Source organism: Ipomoea triloba, chromosome 10 (assembly GCF_003576645.1).
Source record: "Ipomoea triloba cultivar NCNSP0323 chromosome 10, ASM357664v1".
Lineage (NCBI taxonomy): Eukaryota > Viridiplantae > Streptophyta > Magnoliopsida > Solanales > Convolvulaceae > Ipomoea > Ipomoea triloba.
The window spans coordinates 11657008-11672388 of record NC_044925.1 but is presented as its reverse complement, the minus strand read 5'-3'; the positions used below and the strand labels follow the sequence as shown (position 1 = coordinate 11672388).

Here is a 15381-nt window from a genome sequence, read left to right as displayed (position 1 = left end):
ACTAAATCCAAATGAAGATGTTCTGATAAAAAGGACTAAAAATAGACTGTTACCTATAAATCTAGGACTAAAAATGGAATTAACTCTTCAAAAAGGAAATACTTGTCAAGAAAAATCACATAACAAATTTAAATGAAAATTAATCACTTTCCCATCAAAATGTCTAAAAAGTAAAAACTATTACTTTTTAATTTAAAAAAAAAATAGACACTTATCAAATAACAACACATACATTTAAAGTAAAAACTTATTAAAAAATTTACACTTGTCAAATAACAACACATACAGTTAAAGTAAAAACTTATCAATCAAAAAGTAATATTTTAAAGGAATAACTTCTAAATTAAAACTCTCACTCTTAATTCAAAAGATTATACTTTTGAAAACTATACATGTTTTTTTTTTTAAAATAAATCTGGACACAAATAAATGTCAGTTTCAAAAAAATGTCGTTAATCTGTAAGTTAAAACTTAATTACACTAAATATGTTAATATTAAAATCTAATTATAAGAAATTGAAAGTTTAAAATTCTAATTTTACTTTTTAAATTAATATATCAAACTATACTTTCGTTAAAAGTAAAAAGACTTTTTATTTTGGTGGTGAGAGAAATTTACGGGTTATAGGCACTACTCAGAGTGTATTAATAATAAACTTTCACTTTTATATAAGTAGATATATTTGATCATTTTTTTTTTAAGTTAACCAAAGTGAAAAACATACCAGATAGGGTTCTATTATGTATACTTTCAAATTTTATTTCCTCATTTTTATTTTCTGATGTGACAAACAAATATAGGCTATTATCATCATGCAAGTCTCCAGAAAAGAGTTCACATCAAAAATTTGAAAACGAAAGTCTACATAATATTTTTCTATCAAATGCTCTATGAAGCTCATTGCAGCAAACTACGAGAAAAAAATATATTTTTACGGACTGATAAGGAATAAAACAGATACTATCTTATAAAGAATTATAAATCTTTTAAAAAAAAGTTAATAATACTTTCAAAAAAAAAGTTAATAGTAAAAAGTAGTGCAGATCAGAGGTATTCTTATTTATCTGCTTTAAACATATTTTCAAGAATGGCTGTACCGTTGAACGACAATACTATTATATTTGTCTTCCCATCAAAGACCTATGTACGAACGGATAAGGTTTTTGTGATATTAACGATAAAATAAAGCGGCAGTCAGCTATGATTATGTGAAATTCGCGATATGACAATCTTTATGACAGTGATTTTAGGATAGAAAAATATAATAGAGTTATATTATATATATTAATATATTGATTAATTATTAGTTGTAAGAATCAATGGTGGATCAAAAAATATTTTTCAGTGGGGACGAAAGATTAACACAAAAGAGATAATTTTAAAAACATATTTAAAAAGCATAACCATAAATATTGTTGGATATGAACGAAAAATCAAAACACATCAAAAAAATTTATAACAAAATATTTATAACAAAATATGAAAAATAATTAGTTTGATAAAATGATTCAAATAAAAAATATTGCACATTATAAATTATATATATCACTATTAATATAAAAGAATGCTTGCACATATTATATTTTAAAGAATGAAAATAAAAATATCACTACTAATATTTTTAAAAAGGCCAAAAAGTATAAAAATCTACTAGTGGGAGTAATGAGATTTGAACCATTGACCTTTACTAAACTAAAGTTATAACTCACCATCCCAACTAGAGTTATCAAGTGATGCAAAAATTTGAACCCATGATTTTTTGCATGGGGTTGACTCTAATACTAAATTGAAGGATGTGTCCGTGTTAACTAAAAGTTCAAGTTGATAGTTGCACTACATATTTATGTCTATACTTTATATTAGTTATAATACATGCACGATTAAACTAATACCCAATGTGAAAATTAAAATAAGTAAATAATTAATATAATTTTTAAATATAAAAGTTAATTAATATAAATTAAAATTGATTATTTTCAATATAATCAAAATGAGTATTTTTAGCTTGGGGTGGAAGTAATAGTAATTAGTAAATATGAGTATTGTTATAAATAGTTATGATCAAAAATTGAAATCATGTCCTAACAATTTTCGTATTAAAATAAATTCAATATTCTTAATGTGATTTTGATAATCATTGATTAGTTTGTTAAACTTAACGTATTTTTTAATTGAAAGATGACATGCTTATAATAGAATTACTAATGTTGTCGATAAGTAGTTAAATAAAGAGTTATGCAATGAAGTTATAAATCACGAATTTATATATTTTTCTTGTGTATATTATTAAGACATCAATTATATTGTTGTTATATGTTAACTCTTATTGTTACAAATTTTCATTAATATTTTGAAATACTAATTTTTTTCTTTATAAGATTGATTACATAATGAACATTTTTCATTTAAATTGTTAGTGTAGAGAAATTTTGTAGAGCCAGACATAATATATTAACTTGTAATAAAATGTATATTTTATGTGAAAAATTGAAAAATAAAAAAAAATTGTGCTATAACGAGATTTGAGTAAAAGAAAAAAAAAATATTCTTAGAATACTCAGCTCTAGTATGACCTCCATATTCTGTTAGGGTGACGATTCAACAAATAATATCTTTCACATTTTTTAATGATTAAAAGAAAAAAAATAAATTAAGAATATTTTATTTTAATTTTTATCACAAAATGAGAAAATAGTTGCACAAAGAATATACAAAAACAAAAAATAAAAAAGAAATATCATGTGTTCCTTTTGTGTACACTAATTTAATAATAATAACAATAATAATAATAATAGTAATAATAATAATAATAATAATAATAATAATAATATAAAAATAAAATTCTCATTATTATTATTGTTATTATTATTATTAGTATTATTATTATTAAAAGTTGAAAAGTATTTTATAATAACTCAAGTCAGGCATAATAATAATAATAATAAGTTAAAGTACGTAATATTTTGTTATCAAAGTTTGTACATAAATGAAAGAATTGAAGCTAAAAAGGAAAGATGTTATTAAATTTAGAAATATCTCATCATTGTATAAGAAAAAAAAATCAAAATATAAAAGTTATCAATATAAATATTATACCAACACATTTTATGTTCCTATTAGAACATTAATTAACTCAACATTATTGGATTGGCCGATTGACATCTCACTTATTATTTAATCATTTATCAATACACTACGTCTCTTCTCTTTTTTCATATAGTGTACCTTTACACTCTAGGTTCAATATATGCTATTAAGATTAATACAAGTCATATAAAAAGATACAGAATAATATGCTATTTAGTATTTTTCACTATAACAAAACAATTAAAATCTTAATAAAGTTTGACCCATTGATTGAAATATTATCATTTTGCCATCCAACATAACAGGAAGGTATGAAGTGAGCAACATTATTCAAGTCTCAGTGTCACTCTCAAAACTCTCATAGGTGTACATGGTCCTCAACAAGAAAAACTATACCATTGGCAGACTGTAGAAAAGGAATAAAAATCAACTCCATAGAACATATACAGGGTGTGTTTGGTTGTGAACTTTTGCACTCTACTATGAATTTTAATATTTATTATTATGTTTATTTGTCTATTTTTGTTAGATTTTGATATATATATTACCATATTTATTTTCCTACTTTTTTTTTTAGTACTATTTACTCCGTTATAATGTAGTATCTGTTCATAGCTACTTTCTCAACTAAATGAAGCACAGAGAGCCAATATCGTCTCCGTTGAGGCTCGAACCCACCCCATCCCATGTGGGGTGCAACTGGGTGCCTACTTTTGTTATCTAACTATTGGAATCAAATCCTTTAGTAACTATAACATGGTGTTTGGTTGGAGGAAATTTGAATTTCATTCCCTCTTAATTCTCACCTAATTCAAAAGGCAACTACATTCCTAGTTTGGTTGGAGGGAATTGTAATTTCGTGGAATTGCAATTCCCTCATTTTTATGGAATTAGAATCTCATAGCCCCCCTGTAAAAATTTCATGGATTTTAGGAAGAAAAAAAGAGAGTCATAAGACAAAATTATCCCTCCATTTTTAACCTAAAATTATGTCTCACCTTCCTTCTAGATGATAGTGTGTATTATTCTTCGACTACTGTCAACAGAGAATGTCGTTCTTAAGAAATAATCATTCTAGGCCAACCTTAATCAATTATGTTTTCTCAAAACTCTCAAGTATTTAAATTTGATGTGTATATAGCATATTTGCCTACATTTTGAAGAACACAATTTTGAATTTAATATGTTATATTTTTTGAGTGTTTGAATATGCAAATGGGTCCAAGAGATACTTGTCATATAATATAATTAATAATAATAATAATAACATTAATAATAGTAAAAATAACAACAACAATAACAACAATGTGCATTTTAGACTTTATACTACTTATTCCTTTCAATTCACATGTATACCAAACATCGAAATTTTTTTATTCCTGCAAACCAAACATTGCAATTTAAACTCTCACTTTATCTCCACGTTATTCTTTTTCTCATGGAATTACAAACATAATTTCTTCTCTCCAACCAAACGCCCCGTAAAATTCATTACCTCTTACTCTTCTACTTTTGAAGAATATAATAAGAAATAAAGGAAAAAATGAAAATAAAAAAGTCACGGTCCATGCATTAAATATGGAATTTAATGTATATGTGAATACATTTTTATATATTTATTTTATTGATTTATTTGTTTTGATACAAAGTCCTAATTACTACCAAACAAAGTGGTTCATTAATCTAAAACTCATTATTACCAAGTATTTGAGTCCATTATAATTCTGATTCCCATGTTTAAACTAAACACAACAATAATTTCCTCTATAATTTCTATAATACTAGAACAAAAATATTACAACTAACACAATACGACTTGGTTACAAAAATATCTACCCCTCTATCTCATCACACACCAAAAGATGAAAAAGTTAAAAACTTGTATGAGACCATCTTACGGATCCTTGTCCATACAACAAATCAGGTCAAGATGAAAATATAATACTTATATTAAAAAATATAATACTAATTAGGAATAAAGTATTTATTACTTATAAAGGAAAATGTAATACTTTTTAATCTTTTCTCAAAATATTACACTTTTCTATATATGTAAAGGACACTTTATTCCTAATTAGTATTAAGATTTCAATATAAATATTATATTTTCAATCTCGATCCAACTCATGTTACGAAGAAGAATTAGCGAGACAGCCTTACGAAGAGTGACTCGAAAGAAAAATGTTGGGAGTTAGTATGGTGGTGACGCCGTGGTGGTGTGGGTCGAGGAGGAGGTGGCCGGGGAGTTGCTTTGGCTGCCCCTTTCATGGGAGCCGCACGATCTTCTGTTCGACGCTGATGGATCTTGGAAGGCGGAGGAGTGTGGTAAGGATGCCACGGGTGCATATATTCCGTTAGAGGTGGTAGCTTCCTTTGATGCCGCCGGTGCCGGCGCCGCAGCCATGGCGGCGTATTCCGCCGGAGGCACCCATATCCCACCCACCACCACGAACTGTGGGGCTGCTTGTTGTTGGATGCCGTTATTGCGATTCGATGGACTTGGCCTTCTTGTATGCAACCGATATTTCTGTAACAACACAGCCTAAATATTGAATTTCATGAAAATGAAAGACAAAAGTCCTAAATAACGTCCTATTTGCCCGTACAGATTAGTAAAAAATTGTCACACTTAAAATTAACTGGTTCAATAGGTAATATTTGAAAAAAAAAAAAGAGACTTTAACATTTGACAAAGGGTGAAAATTGTGTCCAAAGTAAACAAATTCATTGTGGACCTGAATTACAGTGATCCCTTGTGCACACCATCGGGTGGAATCAGGTGTGAGACCTTTAGGGTTGGAGATTCATCTTTTTTAGAGGAGAAATATTCCCTTATAGTATATGTTTTCAAGAAATTTATTTGGTACGTGACTACTTTCATATTCCATCTCTGTATACACATATATAAATGGACCAATTTGGCAATGAATTATTGGGAAAAAAGAATCTTTCTAGATTGTACTCATATTCGGATATTCCTCCTATTCAAGATAATCCAATTTAGTGGGTGAGTTAGGATTTCTACCAAACAAAATATATATCACACCAACAAAAATTAAATTAAAAGTAAAAGAGAAATCTAGAATATAATTTTGCAAACACACCTGTAAATGGCTTTTAACTTCATCATTTGTAAGTCCATCAACCTTCATCAGTTCTCTAATTTGTTTAGGAGTAGCCGCTGCCGTGCACAATCATTATATTAAATCAAAGGATTAGTAATTTATCATAAATAAAAAATTATCTAAATAAATAAGATTTGAAACTTGACCGCAACAGCATGAGATTACACTCAAAGTGAACATATATCTTGTAAGTATAGACATTTAACCATGACTGTTAAATCATGGAGTTAGAGTTACCTATAATTCAATTTACTTCGTCTCATGTACTCTATTAGGTCAGGCCTGGCCCAGCCCTTAGGTTGGGAATTAGAAGAAGAAATAAAAAATATTTGTTAATTAAAATTATAAAATTAAATTTATTATATTATATACCGTGTGAGCCGCCAAGCTGTTGGAGGGCTTGCAAGAAGCGCCTATGCAATTCCGGCGACCAGCACCGCCTTTGCTTTCTTTGAGACTGACTTTCCTTATCTTCTTTCTGACTTCTGCCCGTCTCAGCGGTTGAGCTGGCCGCCGTTGGCGGTTGCGCCGCCGCGGCAGCACCGCTTTTTTCTTTCTTGAATGGTTGGAACGCTCCGCCACTCCCGTTTCTCTTCACCTCCTCCGGCGCCGGCGATTCCTGTAATCCCAATAAACAAAATCCAATTAAATTATATGTGATAATTGAATAAAAAAAGTTTTGAGAAAAATTAAAACTACAAATTAATTAATTACCTCTTTATTAGGAGTTGGATCTGGGAATTGGTTCCAAAGCTGAACAGATCTAAGCCAGTCCGATTTCTCCGAATTATTATTAACATAATCACCGTGATCATCATCGTTATCGTTATCGGATTTATGAGATTGTTCCTCGTAATCTTCCTCGTCGTCTTCCTGGGCGCTCTTCATCGGAATAAATTGTTCCAAAACCGGAGCGGCGCTAGTGGTCTGCTCCGAACACTCCGATTGGCCGTTGAGGTTATACTCCGTCGTCGTCCCCGACAACTGCTGCTTGTACGACTCAATTGCTGTTCCAAACAAGACAAAAAAAAAATGATCAAAACAAATTAAACTTAAAAAATTGGTTTCAGTTCGGAATTGAACTAACCTTGGGTGACGAGGTCGAGACAAAGAGGGAGTTCCCGGCGGAAAACCTGAATCTTGCGGCGCTCTTCCTCCAAAGCTTGGATGTAGTCCCGGCATCTCTGGGTTTTGTTGTCTTCAGGGAAATTGATTAACATGGCGGATAATGATTAAAGCTTAGCTTAGCTTGTTGGGTCTCTAAACTTGAGCTTTCTGGAGCGATAATAATGTGAAGAATGGAGTTTGGTGAGGGGATTAAATAGGGATGGATGGTTGGGGGGTGCGCATAGAGAGATCCGAAATGGGAAATGGGAATAAGGGATCTATGGAGAATCAAGAAGGAAGAGTGATATTTCTTCCAAAAACATATATAAAGAGAGAGAAAGTGGGTGGCGATGGGGCGGGGTCGGGGCGTCGCGTACGAAACGAATCTTGTGATGATGAATTTTCTTTTCTTTTCTTTTCTTTTTCGGTTTTCTTTTGGGAGGGATGGGGGGTGAATATTCGAGGGACTGATTCTCAGGATGTGGGCTGGCACTGACGCAACACATTAGGTTGAAGATAAGATCGATGACTTCTCATTCACTTGCAGCACATTTTATCCAAGGTTCAGTTGCACCATATTTTATCCATAGGATAGGAATCATAGGATAAATAAGGATAATGATAAGTTTACTTTTAGGTAACAAATTTTGTTGGGTTTGAAAAAAATTCTCAATTACTATTTCAAGATGTAAATACAGTTAACTCTTAAGTAAAATGTAACAAAATTTCATTACATATTTTAATTTTATTAGAAGAATAAAATATAAATATAAATATTGTAGTTTAATTTTTAAAATTTATTCATAATATGTTGCATTAGCATATTTTTGGTTTGACCTAGTAAATTATGGCTACTGTCGGTGAAACCAACCAAGGTCCCTAGAGAGTTGGACATAGTGTGCAATCTTTAGCCCAAGAGGCAACAAACACCATCGGCAAGTGGACTGCCCATTAACAGTAGGGGCCTAGCCCGACTTGACTCGATAGTTGGCCGCTGACCCGAACACTCAAGCAAATCATCCTCTTAACCGACTCAGCTCTCCAAGAGCTTGGAAGAGGGCACCAATAAGGTGGGGGACCCCAGTGCAAGGGGCCCGAGGATGCAACTAGGGCCAAAATGAGGGAACCTGTTATGGAGAGAGGTTGAACCCGTTCACGAGGAGCCCATTGATCTAATTGATAATAGTATCGACCGTATTCCAACCATTAAGAGCCCATAGGTTGGGTAGCGGCCCTGAACCGAATAGTAGTACCTTGGTGGGCTTGCAACCAGCTCGGAGAGTGGACTCGAATACAAGATAAGTGGTCCCAACGTGAGTTGGAAACTAGCGGTCTAGACAGGGGACAATACAACAAGCAATAGCACCCAAATGGGGTCGCATGCAAGGTAGGTAGCCTGAAGAGGTAATAAAACAATTTTAAGCTTCATTTTGTACTTAGGCTTGGAAAGCACGATGGGCGGACTAAGGGAAAATTTGTGACTGGATTCGTAAGCAGCCTGAGAAGGTAATAAAAAAAATACTTTTTATTATTTTCTTATTACTCTTCACCCCTTTTCCGTATTGGACCTGCAGGACAGGGTAGGTGGCCTATGTACACACCATACCAGGCTTACAGGGTAGGGTAGGCAACCCGTGTACCGTACAGGCCGCATTGCACCGGGGCGACCTATACACATTGCCGTGTGGGTTTGTGATGAGTGGGTTTTTTTTTTTTTTTTTTTTTTTGGTGTATATGCGGTGGAGGGAAAGAAAGGTGGGAATGAAGATTCATGGGATGTCGATTTCACGAGGATGGACACTTGGAATTGAGTGTTGTATTATCAAACACATTCACACATTTGCACTAGAAAGCGTAAAGCACAGTTCATGTTATGGAAATGCGAGAAGTAAAGAGCAAAGTATGTAAAGTGTGCAAGCAATTAAACAAAGGAAACAAAGAAGATGTGAGGTGAATTGGATTGGTCTACCCTTGATCATGTGAAATGAATAAACCTAGGCAAGAAGTGAAACTATGTGATGAATTGAGGTCCATGTGATGAATTGAGGTCTATGTGAGATGACTTCCAATGCCTTAGCCATTTTGGTCTTGAAGGCCTATCATAGGGCAATGTAGCACTCTCATGTCAACATTCCCTAGGAAACATTTCATCAAGCAAGTTGTGTATATCCCATCCCGGACCTTGTCCTTTCGGATTTAGGGCAGGGATTGCGAGGGGAAGAAGTCTATGATTAGGACTCAGTCTCTTGCAAGCATAATCCTACCTAAATCTATTACATGTGGTGTACTTCACACATAAGAGTCAATATAAACATTTCACTTCCAATAAGACATCAACACATAGGCACAACTACCCTGATCAATTCATACACAACACAAGGAAATAGGATCCAATGCACATGAAGATTCTAGCCGCCAAGCATGTCTAGATTGTATTGCAAACACAATTAAGCAAAGTAGTGAAGATGTAAGATGGAATTAAAGATGGAAAAGTGCAGGAGATTACCAAGCTTAATTGCAAATTACACACAATCCACAAGATGGCTCCAATTAAGCAACAAGAGATCTAATTGAGTGAAGGAGAGTTGCCAATTTTTCCTTAACCCTAGGAGTTCTTTATCTCTCAAGAGGAGAGAGTTGAGAACTTGGTCTAGATGATAGAGAATATAAACCTAATCTAATTGAAAGTAAACTGGAACAAGAGAGTAGAATCATCCAAATGAATCCCGCCAACAACAATTTAAACTTTTGGAATCTGATGGGCATACGAGTTCACGTATGATGAATAATATTTGTATTATTAACTTAGTTTAACTTTTCTATTTAATAAGTAATATTTAATTAGTTAATGTATATTTTTATTATTAATTATGTTTTTTATTCTTCTTATAGTAATTAAGAAATGAGTTGTTTTATTACTTTCAGTATTGTGATATCTTTTTTATTTTCTTGCTCAAATAACTATTTAGCAGTCCATTATGTTGATTACTTAATTATTTAGTCTAATTTTGGCCCATTGAATAAAACCCCTTCCCTTCCCTATGGGCGGTCAACAGTAGAGACACCAACGATGAAGCCTAAAGGAGCTGCAGAGCTGATCGGTTTTTTCTTCAACGAATAATAGCGCTGGGGATTTCGTGATTCGACACCCGTTTTCTCTTAATTTTCGGTCGGCCATTGGAGATCTTTAGACTAAAGGAAGGATTTTCGCTCGTTAACTTGGATTGTGAATGGAGTTGTAGCATATTGCGGGCGATCTCGGAGTATAGTTGAATGGAGCATTATAAATAAGGGTGCGAAATCAAAGAAAAAAAGACAACAAAACACACATCGATCTCGACACCAAAACTTGCATAGGAGATTTCCGTCCGGTCGGAGTTCGACTTTGGAGACTGAGCGAATTCTAATTTAGTAGCACTGTACTTGGCGACGACGGAAATTGTGCTCGGCGACCTTGGATTGATTTAGTTTGGCGACAACAATTCATCTTGGCAGTGAAATTGGTTGGTAGCAACGTTAATTTCTAGAAGGCATTAGCTATTCTGATTCCTTTCGTTTGCTTTTAATTTGAGTTGGAATAATTAGTAATTACCATTTCAATTCATTATGTTAGTATGAATTATAATGCTATTTGAGTATGAACTACAATGCTACTGTTTGATGCCTACAGTTCTTAATGCCTACTGTATCAATTACAATGCTAAACACAATCTTAAGTGCTCAATTATTTGTTAGTCGAAATTCCTTTACTATAATGGTAGTTTATTCATGATCTTAGAGTTTCTTTTCTCTTGTTAGCTTTTAACTTATTTGCAATCTTATTGTTAAGGTTTTCAATTGCTTATTTCGTTTCTTGGTTTTCTATATAGCATTTGATTTAGTTATCACTATTAATACCACACCTATTGCACTTTGAGCGCTTTAAATCATTAAGTCAATTATTTTTAAGTCTTTAAATTGCATAGTATTAATTCCCTGTGAGATTAACCCTTGCTTTGCACGCTATATTGGAATTGATTCGTGCACTTGCGAGGATAATTAAATTGTTCATCAACATACGTGCGTACGCACCCTTTTACACACTCCCCTGTAGCTCGATTGCTACCACGATTGTGATCTAGTCCACAACATTCAGCCTTCTTAAGAAAGGGCTTATGTACGAGCATACATCCACACTTATGCATTCCATCTTTTCATGCTTTTCTTCATTTGCCCCTCTTTTTGCTTTCAATTGCCTTTAAATCACTCAAATGCCTTACAAGTGTTTCAATGCTAGTGTTCACATGAGAGTATAGTAATTAAGCACCAAATCGAACCCAAAAGGACTCAATTAATGCACTAAAGATCACTCAACCATCATATAGAATAAGGAATATTTGACACTCATCACTTTGCAATGCTCTGGAGGCAATCCACATGCGCGTACCAAGCTGGGCGTACAAGGTAGGGTAGGTTGCCCATGCATACAACGTACCAGGCAAGTAGGGTAGGGTAGGCAGCCCGTGTACACATATAGCCGTGTGGTTTGCAATGCTCTTGAGGCAACGCACATGTGCACACCATACTAGGCCTGCAGGGCAGGGTAGGCGGCCCTCATACACACATAGTCGTGTGGGTTTGCAGTGCTCTAGAGGCAACCCACATGCGCTAACCTACCGGGCATGTAGGGCAGGGTAAGCGGCATGTGTAAACACATAGTCGTCTAGGTTTGCGATGCTCTGGATGCAACCCACATGCGCACACCACATCATACAGCGTATCGGGCTTGAAGGGTAGGGCAGGCAGCCCGCGTGCACACATAGTCGTGTGGGTTTATAGTGCTCTAGAAGTAACCCACATGCGCATACCATACTGGGTCTACAAGGTAGGGTAGGCGACTCGTGTAAACACATAGGCGTGTTGGGTTTGTAGTGCTCTAGAGGCAAGTCAGGCAACCCACACACGCACATTATACCAAGTCTGAAGAGCAGGATAGGCGGCCCACGTATTGTACAGTCGCATAGCTTCGGAGGTGACCCGTGCCAGGAAAATCATGGTCAATATTACTATCCCGCTTCTCAGCGGTCAACATATAATTATCCCGCTTCTCAATGGTTGACATATTATTATTATTATCCCGCATCTATAATCGACATATTATTATCCCACTTCTCAGCGGTCGATATATCTATCTTATTCTGATACCCCGCATCTCTACAATCAGCATATTGTTATCCCGCAACACTTCCTGCTTCCGCTTCTCGCTTCTCAATGGTCTATCTTATTCCGCTCAATGATGGTCGATGCATTGCATTTAATCCCATATCAATTATTTACTGTGTCCTCTACAACTACATCGCAAAATAACCGACGTTGTATGCAAAAAAAACCGACGTTAAAATGGGTTTTTTTGTAGTAGTGGCTATAGTATTTATTATTTATGTATTCTTTGGGTTAGTATCTTTTGGGCATAGTGCCTCGAGCTAATAATGCTACTATTTCCCTACCATCATTCTGTACTTCTATACCCGATTTATGGTGGACTCGATTCTATAAAAATTATCGTAAATTAAATAATTAATAAATATTGATTGTATATATTTTTGTAAATAGCTAGTAGTAAAAGTAAGATTATTATTCAATTTTAAAATTATCATTGTCTTTTTTATTCATAGTAATCGGCATTTTAAATATTTGATATTTTAGAATTTTCTATGATTAATTCATTAAATACGAATTTTATTTCTAATTGTTTAAAATGAACATAAACAATTTCCAAAACTTTAGTTATGTTGACATCTTAGTCTGTTATATTCAACAGTTAAAACCTAACATCACTATTTAGTCATACATTAGAGATTAAAATTGTAATATAAGAGAACTTAAATTGTAATGTGATTAAAATTTGAGAACTAGGCATGCATTACCACGTTAAATAATTTTGAACTAAAATCACTATTCAATTATTACTTATAAACAAAAACTCCAATTTTCACTTTTAATGAATTTAGAGTAGATATAGTTGGCTCCTTGAATGGTCCTCTAACTCTTAGGCTAGTACTCATTTTAATTCTTGACTTTTAATTCAACCAAAACATGTACATTGATTGACTTTCATTCTTCACCACAAATAGTCGTCCATTAAGATTTTTGTTAAATGAATGTTAAGTCTAGGGGTATTATCGTTAAATTAATTAATATAATTATGATTACCTCTTTTAGATAATTATATGGAGGCATAATTAATTTCAAATATTAATAAAAATTAAGTTAATAAAATAAAAATAATATTGTAAAATGTAAAGTAAAATTATTCTCATATTATTTATCATTATTTTAGAAGTACAATTATTGATAGTTATAGTGTCAAACAAATTCATAGATAATACAATTTTATTGTATACGTTGATAAATTACAATAAATAAATACTTATTTTGAAAATCTAAAAATAGAAGTTATTGTTAACCAATGAAGTTTAATAGACAAGCTTTAAAAACCCTTCCACAAATAATAAATGATTGACACTGCACTTTCATCTTAAATTTATATTATAATATTCATTTCCTTATTTGGTAATATTCGATTGGAGATTATTTGTATTTGATTATTGAGTAAATTCCTTTTCTTTCTTTTTTTTTTTTAAATTTGTGGTAGAATCAACTAATTAATGAATAATTGATAAGACTCCGAGATACCCTTATTTCAGGCACATTTTAGGGTGTTTTATCGCGTCTATAGCATCCTTATTTGGTAAATCATATGCGTAAATGCTTGAAAATCACTAACTGATGCACAGAAGCTACTTATAGCTCAAAGGAAGTAAAACAGGAGCCCCAGGAGCAAATAGGACCAAAAGATAAGTTTAAAGAGCAAACCAGGCAAAAGCGGAGCCCCGGAGGACCAAACTGGGAGGCTACACGCGTGTGAGCAAGCGTTGAAACTTTCCAGAAGCTCCCCACGCACGCTTACACGCGTGTGAGAGGCGTGGAGGCGTGATGCGCGAATTTCAGCTAGGGTTGTAATTTCGGATACTATTTAAACACCTTTGATGAATTTCCAGAGGAGGATTCCAGAATTTTAGTTTTCCCTTTTCTTAGTTTTTCCTTTGGAGAACTTTCTCCATTTTTCTTAGTTTTTAGATTAGATCAATCTCCATTGTAGAAGACAACAAGCTTGGATTGAAGATCTTCTTCTATCTAGGTGATCTCTATTTCATTTCTATAATTTTAGCTATCTTGTTCTTGGATTAAATTAGCTTTTGCTTGCATTTCATATCATGAGTAGCTAATTTAGTCTAGGGATTTGGAGTGTGTGATTGAATATTGCTTTTGTGATGATCTTATTTCTATATCTTGGATCTATGAGTTTGTGTTGATGGATTATCTATTCTTGTCTTTTGATTGTTGTTTTGATGAGATCTTGTTTGGATTTGGCCAATCTAGATGAGAGATTGAGCTCTTGACTCTTTCATGTCTTTGATTAGAGTTAGGATTTGAAGCTTTACACAATCAAAGTTCCTATGGACTTCTTAAGAATAGTAGGATAGTGTGTAGCTCAAGTGTTTGATAAAATTCCTCTTAGAACTTTGGATGCTTGAAGGCACTCCTAAGTCAAAGAAGCCTTAGTACACAAGGTGGAAAAGGACTAAGACAACACACTCTTGAATAGACAATATCCTAGCAATCCTAATCCATGACCTTAGACACTCACTATGCAATATTCATGAACACTATCCAATCCCTACCCCTTTTACATATTCCCAAAATCCCTTTTACTTTACTACTCTCTTGCACTCAAACCAACCAATGAACTACACTCTCACTTGCAAATCCACCCTTCACCACACTCGAATCTTATGCATGATCCAATCAAGTAAACTCCCGAACGTTTGACACACCTCCACGTCCCTCCTTCGAGACCGACACTCGGGGAGTCACAGACTTTCCGTTTTAACATAAATATCTTTTGACATCTCAACCCTACTCACAAAACTTCAAATGTCAACAATCAATGTATATAAAGAATTTTATTAACACTCAAGAGGTAAACACTAGAAGGTGATAGAGTTTAGGAGAGAAAAA

At 33.3% G+C, this 15381-nt stretch overlaps 1 protein-coding gene across 1 annotated transcript; it reads right to left on the bottom strand.

Moving 5' to 3' along the window:
• Positions 1-5109: 5109 nt before the first annotated feature.
• LOC116032959 (transcription factor HHO3-like) lies at positions 5110-7716 on the bottom strand. The gene is made up of 5 exons (XM_031275707.1): positions 7301-7716; positions 6928-7220; positions 6586-6832; positions 6193-6269; positions 5110-5615 (listed from the first exon to the last, which is right to left on the bottom strand). Exons 1-5 carry the CDS (start codon positions 7431-7433, stop codon positions 5280-5282), a joined length of 1086 nt encoding a protein of 361 aa, XP_031131567.1. The 5' UTR covers positions 7434-7716; the 3' UTR covers positions 5110-5279.
• Positions 7717-15381: the final 7665 nt, after the last annotated feature.